Genomic DNA, 15930 nt, shown 5'->3' on the forward strand with positions numbered 1-15930 from the left:
TAAATCTCCATAAAACTTTTCGTTTGGTAGGTAAACCATATCCCATGTTTCATCTTTCTTAAAGGACTGCATCTCTACTGTCATGGCTTTCTTCCCGTCTTCAGTTGCTTCTTCATAATTCATAGGGTCTGAAACAGTAAGAGCAAATTGACATGATGCATATATGTCAGCTAAAGATTTATACTTCCTTGGAGGTGTCTCATCTGAAAGTTCTTCAAGAGAGGAATTGCTGTTAAGTGATTCTGAAGATGATGAATTTGACACACTTTGTGTTGCAGTGGATGCACTGGGAGATGCACTGGAGTTGACCCTTGTCTCTTCATTTGGGGAAACTTCAACTGTAATCTTTTGCTGCTCCTGTTCTTTACTCCAATCCCAACTCACGTTTTCATTAAATATTACATCCCTTCTAACTAAAATCTTTTCACTAACGGGGTTGTATAGTTTATATGCCTTTGATTGAGTACAATAGCCAATGAAAATGCATTTTTCAGATTTTTCATCAAGCTTTTGACGAGTTTGAGGATGTTTCAAAGCATAAGCAACACAACCAAAGATTCGTAAATGACTTACAGATGGTTTCCTTCCATGCCATGCTTCATAAGGAGTTCGATTCATAACCGCCTTTGTTGGTGAGATGTTTAATAGATAAACAGATGTTGCTACGGCTTCGGCCCAAAATTGGTTTGGAAGTCTCCTTGCTTGTAACATACTTCTTGCCATCTCCACAATAGTTCGATTTTTTCGTTCAGCGATTCCATTCTGTTCTGGAGTGTAGGGAGCTGTTAATTCCCTTTGGATGCCCTCTTCTTCACAAAAGAGATTGAAATCTTTAGATACGAACTCGCCACCTCTGTCTGTGCGAAGAACTTTAATGTGACAGCCACTTTGGTTCTCTACCATAGCTTTAAAAATCTGGAACTTCTGAAAAGTTTCTGACTTATGTTGTAGGAAGTAAACCCAGCTCATGCGACTATAGTCATCAACGAATAGTAAAAAGTATATACTTCCACCCAAGGACTTCGTTTGCATTGGCCCACATAAATCAGCATGAATTAGTTCTAGATAATGTGAAGCTCTTTTAGCTTTTCCAACAGGAAAGAACTTCCTAGTCTGCTTGCCATAAATGCATCCTTCACATAAATTAGTTGAGTCAATTCTTGGTAATCCGAAAACCATACCTTTATCCCTGAGTATTTTCAGGCCGTTCATATGAAGATGTCCATATCTGAGATGCCATAATGTTGAATCATCTTTCATGCTAGCAGTAAGAGCAAAATCCTCCATGTTAGAAACATCAAGTGGAAACATCTTATTTGAAGTCATGGCAATTTCAACTTTATGGCCTGATTTCTTATCTGTGATGACACATGTGTTATCATCAAATATAACTGAGTGTCCTCTGGTCATCAATTGTCCAACACTCAATAAATTGTACCCTAAATCAGGTACAAATTGAACATTATCTAATTGTTTTATCTTACCGTGACTGGTTTCGACTTTCACTGTACCTTTTCCTTCAACTTGCATCTCTTTTGTATTTCCAAGTTGCACCTTAATCTTTTGCGTCTCATCAAGCTCTTTGAATAAGGATTTGGTGCCTGTCATATGGTTCGAGCATCCGCTATCAACAAACCATAAGTTACCTTTTTCTGGATTAGTATCCATGCACGCCACAAACAACTTTTCTTCTTCTTCTTCATTCTCTGCTGCAAAATTCATTCGTTGATTTTTATACCAACAATCAGATTTTGTGTGACCATACCTTCTACAATGGTAACATTGTATGACATTCCTTTGTTCATTAAATTGTCTCTGTCCATCACTTCTCCACCTGTTATCACGACCACCATGGAAGTTGCGAAATCCTCCTCTTCCACGACTTCTACCTGCTAAATGAATATTTTCTCTTTCGTTATTGGTTGTCTCCTTCACTTGTAGTGCCTTTTCTTCGTTTCTTTCTGATGCTCTATTGATTCTTGCCTCATGAGCCTGAAGCGAGCCCATCAGTTCATCAACGGAGAGTATGGATAGATCCTTAGCTTCTTCTATGGCGGCCACCACATGGTCAAACTTTGGAGTCAAGCTTCTCAACACCTTTGCAACAATTGTTTCGTTTGAAATTTTCTCTCCATAGGTACGCATCTGACTGACTATTGCCATTGATCTTGACAAAAAATCAGCAATTGATTCGCCATTCGTCATGAGTAGAGTTTCAAAATCACGTCTTAGAGATTGCAATTTCACTGTCATGACCTTTGAGTCTCCTAGAAACTCCTTCTGTAGAATTGACCATGCCTGCTTTGATGTGGTTGCTGCTGCAATTCGTGAAAAAATAGTCTCATGAACTGCTTGCTGAATAATGAATAGAGCCTTGGCATCGTTTTTCTTGGTTTCTCTTAGTCTCTCCTTTTCTTCTATTGTGGGTTCTAATACATCAGCAAACCCGTGCTCCACCAAGTCCCATAGCTCCTGCGATCTGAGCAAGGTCTTCATCTTGATGCTCCACCACTCGTATTTCTCACCATTAAATATTGGTAACAACGGTGCAGAGGAAGAAAAACCAGCTACTGCCATTTTTGTTTTGTGAAAGAAAATAATCACTCGCCCTCGTGTCGAACGAACCTGGCTCTGATACCAAAATTGTTGGAAAGAGGGATAGTGAAAGAGATAGGAATAGATGAGAATAGATAGAAGCTGCAGTGCTTTATTAATGTCTACTGACTTGATGCTTAGAGGGTTACACAATTCCCGTATTTATAGCTAATACAGTGGACCAGAAATAGTAAATCATAGAAATCTAGATAAACTCAAATCTAATAACAATCTCCTAAAATCTTGTTAGTTTGAATATTTGAATCATATCTAACTACTCTAAATCATATCTTGATTTTGAATACTTTGAATCATATCTCAACATAAGCGGTGTGGTCAGCTTTAAGAATGGCATATTGTCACAATTACCCATCTTCCAAATCATTAACGTTGTGGGTAAAAGCTATAGAGAGATTGCATATTGGTCCCAAGAATTTGGATTTTGTGATAAATTACCCCAACAAACAAGAGCAGGAAACGTAACCATCGATTCATGGGGCCTAGTGGTGTGGCCAGGTAACGGCAGAAGGGTGCCAAGGGGATGGGATTTTAGGTACGGAAAGAAAGTATGGAAGTTGGGGGTTCCAACCACGGCTACTTTCCTTGATATGGTTCATGTGAACTATAATCACACGGATGGGGCGCCTCCTCATATCGCGGGATACTCCATTTCAGTGTTTAAAGCAGTTGCACACAATTTGCCTTACTTTTTGCCGTACGAGTTGGTTCCCTACAATGGGACTTACGATAGTTTGATGCAAAAAGTGGAGAAAAAGGAGTTTGATGGAGCCATAGGAGACTTTGGGATAGTGGTGATGATAGTGAAGGAGAAGCCATTGGAGTGGACGCAATTATGGCTTTTCATGAAAGCTTTCAATGCACAAATGTGGCTCATAATGCTTTCCATGCATATATTTGTAAGCTCTGTCATTTGGCTGATTGAGCGCGAACATAATGATGCATTGAGGGGCTTTGGAAACATGCTGTGGTTCTCTGTGTCTGTCCTTTTTTATGCCCATAGTAAGTAATTTATTTGTATGCAACTTCTGGTGGTTTTGCTTTCACCTCCCCTAACCTCCCCCAACAATTCTTCTCTTGAACAAAGTTTCCATTGAGGCCTATGGAGCCCTCGAACAATAGCCTCCCATTAATCGAGGCTCAACTCCTCTAACCAATGTCTTGCAAATTCGTCCTGATAATATTAAGACCCTCGCTACCATTGATGATTATCCAAAGGCCTTTGACAATGGAGACATTCAAGCAGCTTTCTTCATAACTCCCCATGCCAAGGTCTTTCTTGCCAGGTACCGTTAAGGCTACACCACAGCGGCTACTTTCGATCTGGGTGGCATCGGTTTCGTAAGTTTAATTCATATTACTTTATAATCTCTTTCTATGTTTTAGTAATGAGATTAATTGAAACAATATATGTGATATCACACCTCCTTCGTAGAATGGAAGGAAATATTCCTTATAGGAGCGTGGAAACCTCTTCCCGATACACACGTTTTAAAACTTTGAGGGGAAACCCAAAATGAAAAGTTTAAATATGACAATATCTACTCGCGATGAGTTTGAGCTGTTACAAATGGTGTTAGAGTCAGACACCGGGCAATGTGCCAGCAAAAACGCTGGCCCCAAGGGGGTGGATTGTGAGATCCCACATTTGTTGGAGAGAGGAACGAAACATTTATGACAGATGTAGAAACCTCTCCCCACCCTTTTAAAACCTTGAGGGGATGCCCAAAAGAGAAACTCAAAGAGAACAATATCTACTAGTAGTGGGTTTGAGCGGTTACAAATGGTTTTAGAGTCAGACACCGGACGATGTGCCAGCGAAGACGTTGGCCCCAAGGGGGTGGATTGCGAGATCCCACATCGGTTGGAGAGGAGAACGAAATATTCTTTATCGTGGTGTGGAAACCTCTCACGCGTTTTAAAACCTTGAGGGGAAATCCAAAAGGAAAAAGATAAAAAATGACAATATCTACTCGCGGTGAGTTTGAGTCACGATTCAACTTTAGCTGCAGGCTTTTCCAAAAGGCTCGACTTTAGCAATGGACGTATCGACATCCATCATTGAACTAATAGAGAGAAGAAAGATGCCACAGTTAGAAACAATGTTGTCCACCTTCAATTTTTCTTTATCGAGCCAAGTTGATGAGACGTCGAGTTTGGGGCCTTGGCCTTTCGCAGGTTTATTCATCATTTCAGGAAGTATTGCTCTTGTAGTACTGCTATGTTCTGTTCTCAAACGGGTTAGAATCTGGTGGCGCCATAGACGTGCACAACTCAAACCCATAGACGATAGAAATGGCCATGCGCAAGACCGTCCCCAGGGCCAGCCAAATGATCCACCAAATACTAAACATAGCTAGCTAACCCAACTGTCCTATAATTGACTTCCACCTATATATAAACTCTCATATGTTAAGAATAATATATATATATATATATATATATATATATATATATATATATATATATATTTATATGGTAGTGTTACATTTATTTTTCATTTCCCCTATTTGACTTATAATAATGAGCGTTCTTTATTTTAGCGGTTGGGATCTAGGTCTGACTCTATCTCTAGGTCGAAGCTGCCATGAGATCTAGACTATGAGCTTCTGTGGATCACGCACTTGGGTACTGGGTTCAATCCAAACTCATATTCAACCTGATTCCGACGATGATCTGGGGATGTTTTCTTCTTCGCCCGACTTTCTACGTTTCGAAAAAGAAAATGAAAACCTATGAATTTCTTCCTTTTCTTGCCCCTATGTCGTGAGGAGGGACAAGAAGACCTAAACAAGGGGATCCCTCCAACCTAATATAATATAATACAATACAATATAATATAATATATGGTGGAATCATATTAATTTTAACTCCAACCATCGGATTAGAGGGCTAAATAAATAATTTGTTTTTTCAATTGAATTTCTTGTATCTTCATTCAACTCTCTCCCAGGGCCAATATTTCTTCCACCAACTTTCTTTTTAAGCTTCCACCAACAAATCTTACTTCAATATAATAACCATATTTTAAATTTTATTATATTTGCAGTATTAAACTAGATATTGGTTGGGTTGAATTGCTTAAAATAAAGAATCAACGCCTGCTTTCTCATTAATTAATAATTACAATTATATTTAAATCATTAAGCTTACACTATCTTTTAGAGAGCTACTAATATAAAATATATCATTTTTGATATCTTCACCTATAGTGGTACAAAAACAAGAAAAAACTATCTTGATGTTCTTCCACTCGCCTTCCTCCCCTCCTCCTCCAAACTCACATACTTTGAACCGTTCAGCCTCAACAAATTTATTTAAGACACAAAATTTTAATACTAAATGTGGGTTTTATCAGATTTTTTCAATCACCTATTTAACTATCTGTTTATCAAACCCGACCATGTATGGAAAGTGTTGAAATTGCAAGGCCATGGGTACAACAAAGCCTTGGGTTTCCTGTTTTGTGGGGTTTCTATTTCTGTTGCTTCAGGTGATGATGGAAGAAGGCAAGGCAATAAACAGCCATGTGGGTGGCGTTACAGATCAGAGTTCGAGGATTGGAAGACAACACAAGATAGCCATGGAAATGGCTCTCCATTCCTTCCCCTCTTCAACTTCCTTTCCAAAGTTGGAGCTGCTTCATAACCATTCAAATGCCAACTCCGCTCGTGCTATAACTTCCGGTAAGTTTCTGTATTGTCTTACTCGCATTTTCATAAGTAAACCCTATTGAGGATTATTTAAACGAGGAGTCTCACATTAGCTAATTCAGAGAAAGATTATGAGTTTATGAGTAAGAACACTATTTCTATTCTTATGAAAAAGAGAAGCAGTAAGAGTTTATGTTCAAAGTAGACAATATTATATGATTAGGTACGGTTAAGATTATTAATGAACCGACGGATCAAGTTTTTCCCCCATATTTTTAACTAATCAACCTTTTGAAGACTTATATCATATTTTAGTAAGATTTTAAAATTTTTAAAAATAAGTCTTAGAATTTTTTTTTTTTTTTTTTAAATTTAGCTATAAATTCAAAAAAAAAAAAAAACATGAAATTATAGAAACCAAACCATAATTTTTAAAAACCAAATAATTATAAGCCAACTCTAATTAATTTTTGTTTTCGAGCACTCTAAAACGCTAACCTTTTTAATACATAAGAAATAGTAAATTGAAGTAAATTTCGAGCTAAAAGATTTGCTTTCAAAATGAAACGGAATATTTGAGTTAGATACATCTCACATAATTTCATTTTTTTTATTTTGTCGAACATCTTATAATCTTCTCAATTTATTAATTGAAATTTGAAGGCTTCATTTTGATCGAGAATATATTTCTTAAAAATGAGGAACAATACACAAGTCGTTGTCTTCTTATAATTTAAGATAAATATACTTGATTAATTAAATTTGACTTGGGTTCTAATCTTTTAATTTTAAATTTTAAATTTCTAAGTATTTAACTCCAAACAACTAACAGGAAACTAACTTGATTTTTTTTCAAGCTGACAAGAAATATTTATTAACTATGACGCCGGTGTGAGTTTAATACTTATTTTAAAAGAATTTAATTTAATTTATTACATAAAATAAATTGAATTAACAACAAAATATTAAATAAAAAAACAAATCCAAGAAGCATGAGCATGTTCGTCATCTTCTTGCCTCCCAACAAGAATAATTTTATTTTAAACAAAAACAAACAAACAGATAATAAGGTAATGTTAAGTCAAACTCATAACTTAATATATTTATGTCATGTCAATATCAAAATTAATTTATACAAAAATGTGTAGTTATCAACACTAAATATGTCAAAGTTAACAATAAGAACAGAATAATATTTCACCAAATATGATGTGACTTAAACTTTATAGTTGTTTTTATAGTTCATCACTCGAGGATTCATATATGAATATCAATGATTTGGTCATACTAATGATTCTCTAATTAGTATTATAATTTATTTCAGCTTTGGATCTGATTAGCAGCAAAGAAGTGAGTGCCATTCTTGGAGCATTTACTTTCCAAGAAATGCAATTTATCTTCGAGATTAACAAAACCAGCGTCGATATTGCTACCATATCGCTCCCAGTTGCTGCATCTGTTCCTCCTCTGTTGCCGCCGCCTTCCTTCATTCAAATGGCTCACCACATCACCTTCCACATGCAGTGCGCAGCCGCCATCGTCGGACATTTTCAGTGGCATAAAGTTACCGTAATCTATGAGAACAGAAACGACATGTCGATCAACATGGAGGCCTTGACTCTCCTCTCCAACGAACTTAGAGTTTTCAATGCAGAGATTGAGCAGATCTCTGCCTTCTCTTCCTCGCATACAGAAGCCATGATTGAGGAGAAGCTCAAAAGTCTCACGGGTCGTGACAGGAACAGGGTGTTCATTGTGGTGCAATTTTCAATAGAGTTGGCCAATCTCCTCTTTCACAGAGCAAAAAGGATGAACATGATGGATAATGGATTCGTTTGGATTGTTGGAGATGAGATGTCCAGTCTTATGGATTCTTTGGATTCCTCTAATTTCTATAACATGCAGGGTGTCATCGGGTTTCGAACTTATGTTGACCATACCAAAGATTCATTCAAGAAATTCAGAAGCAAATTCCGTAGAATGTATCGTTTAGAATATCAGCATCATGATGAAGAAGAGGAAGAGGAGGAGAAAAGTGCGGAGCCGAGCATCTTTGCCCTTCGAGCTTACGATGCATCATGGGCCGTGGCCGCAGCCATGAATAAATTGCAAGGAAATTTCAGCAACAAACAACTGTTGAAGCAAATTCTAGCCACTGAATTTGAAGGCCTTAGTGGTAGCATAGGATTCGAGAATGGTACGTTGAAGCAACCACCCACTTTTGAAATCATTTACGTGGTGGGTAAGAGCTACAAAGAAATGGGATTCTGGAGACAAAAGGTGGGATTTTTCAACAACTTGATGGAAGATGAAGAAATTAGAAATGGGGTTTTGGAATTTCCAAGATTCGTTTTCTGGGAAGGGAATGAACAAACAGGATTGAAACGACGGATGAATCTTGACTCTAATTCTGAAGTACCCAGAATCTTAAAAATTGGAGTTCCAGCCAACAATACTTTTCACGAATTTGTGAAAGTATCATACGATCATATCAATGGGGTTTACATCTCTGGATATTCCATTTCTGTGTTTGAAGCTGTCGTAAAAAACCTCCCTTATCCATTGCATTACCACTTGGTTCCCTTCAATGGCTCCTATGATGAATTGGTAAAGCAAGTCCACGCAAAGGTAAATAAAGGGGGAAAACAAAACATTTCTTCTATACACTTTAGTTTTTCAGTAATTCTTGGTGTATAATCGAAAAGATTGATCTATATATATGAAAATGCTCTGTTTTTTGTGTCAGGGTTTGGATGCTGCAGTGGGAGATATCGGAATATTTGCAGACCGATTTCAATATGTGGACTTCACAGAGTCATATATGGTGTCTGGGCTTCTTATGATAGTGAAAGAAGAGAAAAGGAATTGGAAAGAAATATGGGTATTCATGAAAACATTTACTACCACAATGTGGATAATATTGCCACTGTCCCATATGTTTATAATCTCTGTTGTCTGGTTTGTTAGGCCAGAAAGTGAAAGGTTGAAATCAGGATTCGGCGACATGCTCTGGTTTGCAATATCTGTCGTTTTTAACGCACATAGTAAGATCAACAACCAAAAATTGTTTTTGAGTACTTTTTTCCTGTCTAAAACAACCAAAAATTGTTGCAGGGGAAGAGGTGGGCGGTGGTTTAGCCCGGCTGGTGTTAGCGCCATGGCTGTTTGTAATTCTTGTGGTAACCTCAAGTTTCACTGCAAGCCTTACCTCCATGATGACAGTGTCGAGATTTGCTCCCTCGGTTGTAGATATTGAAACACTGAGGCAAACAAACGCAACTGTGGGGTGCAACTTTCATTCTTTCATCATGCGATATCTAAACAACGTCTTGCAGATTTCTCCTGATAATATTAAGACCCTCTCTTCCATTGATGATTATCCAAAGGCCTTTGACAATGGAGAAATTCAAGCAGCTTTCTTCATAACTCCTCATGCCAAGGTCTTTCTTGCTAAGTACTGCAAAGGCTACACCACAGCAGCTACTTTCGATCTGGGTGGCATCGGTTTTGTAAGTTTAATTAATAATCTCTTTCGATGTTTTAGTAATGATTTTTAATGAAGGAAGAGTTTTTATGGTGCAGGCTTTTCCAAAAGGTTCAACTTTAGCTGTGGACGTGTCGACATCGATCATTGAACTAATTGAGAGAAGAAAAATGCCGCAATTAGATACAATGTTGCTGTCTACCTTCAATTGTTCTTTATTAAGCCAAGTTGATGGGACGTCGCGTTTGGGGCCTTGGCCTTTCGCAGGTTTGTTCATCGTTTCAGGAAGTATTGCTCTTGGAGTACTGCTATGTACTGTTGTGAAACGGGTTGGGGATTGGCGGCGCCGTGGACATGCACATGTCAAACCCTTGGACGATGGAGATGGGCTTGCGGGTGGTGAACCAAACATTGCAATTCAATTGGCGTATGTTGCAAACTAAACTAACAATTCTAAAGTTATCCACTGCTGTGAAATTAAATCTTAATTATTGTTCTAATCTTTATTAAGTTTATTGAGCCTGCAATACAATTTAAAAACGCATTTACTAGAGACAAATTTCTACACTCTTATAAAAAATAGTTAATTTGTTCATATTGCCGTTTTAAATTTATGAAAACCTTGTCGTGTGATATAAAAGAAAGTGATGGAGAGAAATTTGGTAGGTGGGGGCATGAGATAATTATGTAGAAAACGTGGAGAAAAGTGAAAATTCCATAAAAGTAATGTAATTTGAAGAAAAAGGATTGATTTAGTGAAAAATAACTGATAAGTTTGAAAAGATTAGAAGTGGATCCCCAAATATAGATTTCGATTAGGAATCAAAATTCATGCCGTCTTTGTTTCTCAAACGCGGGACCACGCAAATTCCATGACGCCACCTGTCCATTTATCAAAACCCCCCAAGAAAACAGCTGACCCAATTTTCAATTTTTTATTTCTTGTTAAAAAAATTCAATCTAATATCCCCTTCCCCATTTTCACTCTCGTCGCGTGACTCACACGAACCAATCCACTGAAAGCAGAATAACACCTCATACGGCGCGTGGCACGTGATTCCATACGAGCAATAACGGCACGTAGGTCCGAGATTTTGGCTTTGTATTGATCTCCGCCGACACATCTGGCTTTACCGGCGCGCCTTTTTTCTTTTCCTATTCCCAGTTCTTCCTCTCTCCTTAGAAGCCTTCAATTTGGTGTGTAAAAGCTGGGAATGATTAAAATGGTGGAAAGATTCCAGTAAATTGCGAGGAAAACGATGGCGTAGATCCCACTCAATTCCCCAGAAGCAAAGAAAAAAAAAAAAAAAAAAAAAACCCTAAGAAAAAAGGAAAATTCTTAATTATCAATTCGGAGCCCCACAGCCAAATCGTATAAATATATAAGACAGCCTTGCAATCCATATATATGTGTATATATAATGTGTGTGCCAGTTCATAGATCATTTTTCGTTTACTCTCTGTCTTCGCTCTGTCTTGCTTCTTCCCCCAGATCTCTCTCTCTCTCTCTCTCTCTTCTTGAAGTGCGCAAGAAAGAAGATTCTTCTACTTGTATAGATTCGTGGAATTTGGGTGAATGGGAGCTTGCCGATTGAATTGAAGTTGATTTGGTTTAGAGCGGAAAAATATGGACGGTGGTGATGGGACTGTGAGGCTTGGGGCTCTGAACATGAAGTCGGATCGAAGCGGATTGGATTTGGGCCCCGATGTGTCTGTTTCGTCTCCGGTGACCAGGCAGAAAGCCGCCGCTGCTAAGCAGTTCATTGAGAATCATTACAAGAACTATCTCCAAGGTCTTCAAGATCGCAAGGACAGGTATGATATTTCTGTGGATATTTCTTTTAGTGATCGTTTTATTGATTTTAATTCCATGTTTAGTTTTATGGTCTGCGGTGAATTTTATGAACTTGTGTTGACTCTGAGAAGAAATTATGAAAAACGTCGTCGATTTCGTATTGGAACTCCGACATTATTGCCTAAAATCTACGTATGACGATCTTTAATTTATCTTTTTGTGTTTGCAGACGGAGAACGCTTCAACGAAGAGTGCAAGAAGCTCAGATGTCGGCAGAAGAACAAGAAGAGATGCTGAGGAACTTGGAACGCAGAGAAACAGAATTTATGAGACTGCAAAGACGTAAAGTTGGAATCGATGACTTTGAACAATTAACAGTCATCGGTAAAGGTGCATTCGGCGAGGTATTTGAAAATGCTATTTGCAGCAACTTGAACTCTTTTCGTTGTGCTTGAATTTCACATATGACAATTGCTTAGTTGTTGTTCATTAAACTTAAAGATTCAATTCTACTAAAACTGGTACAAGACTGTCCTAAGATTTCTGTGGTATCTAATCTTATTTACAATGTATATGCAGGTTAGATTATGTCGTGCAAAAGGAACTGGGGAAATTTTTGCCATGAAAAAGCTGAAGAAATCAGAGATGCTTAGCCGTGGGCAGGTGAATTGGGAATGTTATGTGCTTGTTATTACTGTACTCTGTCAAAGATACACCTCTGCTCAAGAAATTTCTTTGCGTTGACTTACTAATAGTGCAATAATGATATTGTCAGCGTGTCCACAAGAAGAATTACATAATTGAACGCAGTAATTTTCTTTTTGCATGTTCCAGGTTGAGCACGTTCGATCTGAGAGGAATTTACTTGCAGAGGTTGATAGTAGGTGCATTGTAAAACTCTTTTATTCTTTTCAAGATTCTGAGTTCTTATACCTTATTATGGAGTATTTACCTGGTGGTGACATTATGACGTTGCTAATGAGAGAAGACATTCTGTCCGAGGATGTTGCTCGCTTTTACATAGCAGAGAGCATTTTAGCTATTCATTCAATTCATCAGCACAATTATATACATAGGTATATCCCTTATACCTTGCTTCTGTGTCTGTAGTTCTGTAGTTCTGATCATAATGGAAGTTTTAGCCATCCTTTTCACACTGACATGAGAGTTTTCTCCTAGAGTCAGATTTCTTAGCTTGAATTCGGACAATTACATGCTATATTCAAGTAAATCTTGGAGCTTACTCTTACTAGAACAGTACTTCACTTACAGGGATATAAAACCAGATAACTTGATCCTAGATAAAAATGGTCATCTGAAGCTTTCAGATTTTGGCTTGTGCAAGCCTCTGGATGATAAGTACTCAAGTATACTTTTGAATGACGAAGACTTAACTGCCCAGCAGACCAAAAGTGAAGGTCAAGATCATACTGACTCTAATGGATCCCAATGGATGATGCCGAAAGAACAAATTCAACAGTGGAAGCGTAATCGTCGTGCGTTGGTATTGGATTTATCTTCTGCTCTAAACATTTCCTTCTTTTTTTTCAAACATGACTACTAAATTTGTAATCACGTCATTTATGTCTGCAGGCTTTTTCAACTGTTGGGACCCTGGATTATATGGCACCTGAAGTATTGCTTAAGAAAGGGTATGGAATGGAGTGTGATTGGTGGTCATTAGGGGCCATTATGTATGAGATGCTGGCTGGTTATCCTCCTTTTTGTTCTGATGATCCAAGGATGACCTTCCGCAAGGTAAAATCTGTTCGGTATTGTTCGCTATTTTATTTCTGGTTTATGAAGTACAATGTCGTTCATGTGGATTTCTTTCAGATAATAAATTGGCGAACTTGCCTGAAATTTCCCGAGGAACCAAAAATCTCTGAGCAAGCCAAGGACCTGATCAGCCACTTGCTTTGTGATGTTGAAACAAGGTTGGGAACACGAGGAGTAGAAGAAATAAAGGTAAGCCTCTTCAAAGAAAACATTTCCTTTTAACTTATGTCAAGTATGGAGAATAATAGCTTTTATTTATTCTATTACAAAGGACAAACGAAACAGTCCATTGAGTTTTTCCAAATTGGAAAAAAATAAATAAAATACAGTGAAAACTCTTATTCTGTAGTCGCATCTTTCATTTTTAGCAGCTCATTTCATCTAATTAATTGTTCTGACAGGCACATCCATGGTTCAAAGGGATTCAGTGGGATAAGCTGTATGAAATGGAACCTGCATATAAACCAACTGTCACTGGAGAACTAGACACTCAGAACTTTGAGAAGTTTCCTGAGGTGAGCATGACAATAAACCTCGCACCCAATTGATAGTTCTGATATCTTTAGAATCCTTTAATGCTTCTATTCATTTATATCTTTACTTCTTTCTTTCGACCACGTCTAAATTTACTCCATTGAAGGCTACATTTCCTGCAATAGTTTACTTAAATCCGGCCCCTCCACTTTCTATTGAGCTTCTAACTTCATGTTTTGTTAATTTCTCTTGTAACTCCATACCAAAGGTTGAAGAATTATAACCGAGTCATAACATATCTAGCTTGTCGTAGTACTTGTATTTACAAGTACTCAGTGTGAGTCTGTAATGGGATTATTTGTCATCATCTATCATAATTTGCAGATGCTGTGGAATGTGTTCCTCTTTACATAATTTTTTCAACCTCCATTGAGGTGTAGAGGTGGACTTTAAAGTTCTTCCCCATGCCACCTTTAGGCTTTCTAATCTGTTGCTCTGAGTTTATTGTACTAAAATTCTTTTCCTTCCCCTCCCCCAAAATGTAGGTTCAAGACCCTCCCTCAGAAATGCCAACTGTTGGACCTTGGAGAAAGGTAATAACATATTCTTCCAGCAAGAATGATAGTTTAGAATGCTTTCTTGCAAAGCTGTTGTGTCTGTTTCACACATGAATTTTAACCTTCTGTGTGAACTTATTGATGATGATCTGTTGGGCCTATTGATTTTCCGTCTGTTATTTCACATCCTGTTTCAGCGAGTTCTTTTGCTTGATTGTTCAGTTTATGCTATGTGCTCTTTCCTTCAACCTCTTCCTTTTTTGTATCAGATGCTAACTTCAAAAGATACGAATTTCATTGGATTTACTTTCAAGAAGTCAAACGTCAAATCACTTGAGGGTACAGGTACAATGAACAATACAATGTCACTTCCTTGAATCACTTCCTCTTCTCATATTCATTTGCATGTTAGTTGAACAATTTATGATGCTCATTTGGAGGATCCATCCATATAAATATTGCACTCTAAATCTGACCTCAAGTGCTTTTTTCTTTTTCTTTTAAACGGAGAATTTTTTTTAGTATACATGTAAAACAAATTTTTAGTTAGTTGAGCTATGCTCAAGCGTTATTTACTCTGCTCCTCCGGTGTCTTGGAAGTTAGACAATGTCTTGGAAGTTAGACAATGGTTTTTTACGATAATAAACAACAGCATGTTAACATAAACTCTAATATACAGGTCCAGATACGCATTCAAACACATCATCAAAAACCCCATCTCTAGTTTCCTTGTTGGGTATGGCTTTCTTCTCCTCCCCTTTCCCTTATGAAAAAAACTGCAAACTGATTGAGCTTTGATATGTATTTTCTAATTTCTACCATTTCATGTAGTTATTTAATAACAACTTTCCATGTTGGGTCAGGTCGAATAGACTTGCAAGAAACAGTGATACCAGAAATTGAACAAAAGCAGGTAGAATAAGTGACGAGTCTTGCTTCTTCTTCTTCTTCTTCCGATCACTTCCCATTCTATGCGAGTGAATTCTGCTGAATATAAAATACACAAGATGAGTTTTGCCGCAGTTTGGTACATGAAGATGATAAGGATTGAAGGTTAGAAAGTTAGTTTCCTTCCATTTTGGATATTGTTATATTTCATTACAACTGTAAAGCAAAATAATCATTGAGTTCAATAGGATCAAATTTTTTATTTTCTTCTTGACATCATCATGATTCCTATTATTTTCTTTCAACATTGGAAACACTTTGTGGATTGATGCAATTTTGTCGGTTAAAGTTGATCTAATGCGTGTTCAAGTTAATATCATTTCAAATCTCTGTTTTAAGATTTCTTGCACTTAGGACTGGGAGTAGCACTAGATTTGCATTTGAATTTGTCAAAACCTTGTGAAATTCTTACCAGTATTGACGACCAGTAATCCTTTTGAATCCCACGATTGCATGATCAATTAAAAAGTGCATATAGGATACATAAAACATTTTTTCTGAAGGAACCAAGTATTATGATATATTATAATTTTGACTTGAGCATAGTTTAATTAGTCAATTTTGACTAATTTTCAACCAATTATTTGAAATTGAAATATTATAAAAAATAATATTTTGAGATGATT

General features: G+C 37.3%; 3 protein-coding genes across 3 annotated transcripts; all 3 read left to right on the plus strand.

Moving 5' to 3' along the window:
- Positions 1-2861: 2861 nt before the first annotated feature.
- Positions 2862-3638, plus strand: LOC147790063 (glutamate receptor 3.3-like; the record flags this gene model as incomplete). Its single annotated transcript, XM_087128308.1, has 1 exon — positions 2862-3638. A coding segment is annotated over one exon (762 nt), but the record flags the coding sequence as incomplete, so codon positions are not given.
- Positions 3639-7598: 3960 nt separating this feature from the next.
- Positions 7599-10285, plus strand: LOC111805465 (glutamate receptor 2.5). Its single transcript, XM_023690572.2, has 4 exons — positions 7599-8894; positions 9013-9310; positions 9381-9775; positions 9849-10285. Exons 1-4 carry the CDS (start codon positions 7653-7655, stop codon positions 10191-10193), a joined length of 2280 nt encoding a protein of 759 aa, XP_023546340.2. The 5' UTR covers positions 7599-7652; the 3' UTR covers positions 10194-10285.
- Positions 10286-10894: 609 nt separating this feature from the next.
- Positions 10895-15623, plus strand: LOC111805622 (uncharacterized). The gene is made up of 12 exons (XM_023690759.2): positions 10895-11565; positions 11775-11949; positions 12125-12208; positions 12380-12621; positions 12818-13049; positions 13139-13303; positions 13382-13513; positions 13726-13839; positions 14344-14391; positions 14625-14700; positions 15036-15092; positions 15220-15623. Exons 1-12 carry the CDS (start codon positions 11378-11380, stop codon positions 15276-15278), a joined length of 1572 nt encoding a protein of 523 aa, XP_023546527.2. The 5' UTR covers positions 10895-11377; the 3' UTR covers positions 15279-15623.
- The last annotated feature ends 307 nt before the right edge of the window (positions 15624-15930 follow it).

The sequence above is a fragment of the Cucurbita pepo genome, chromosome 11, assembly GCF_057944985.1.
Source record: "Cucurbita pepo subsp. pepo isolate OVF chromosome 11, ASM5794498v1, whole genome shotgun sequence".
NCBI classification, from domain to species: domain Eukaryota; kingdom Viridiplantae; phylum Streptophyta; class Magnoliopsida; order Cucurbitales; family Cucurbitaceae; genus Cucurbita; species Cucurbita pepo.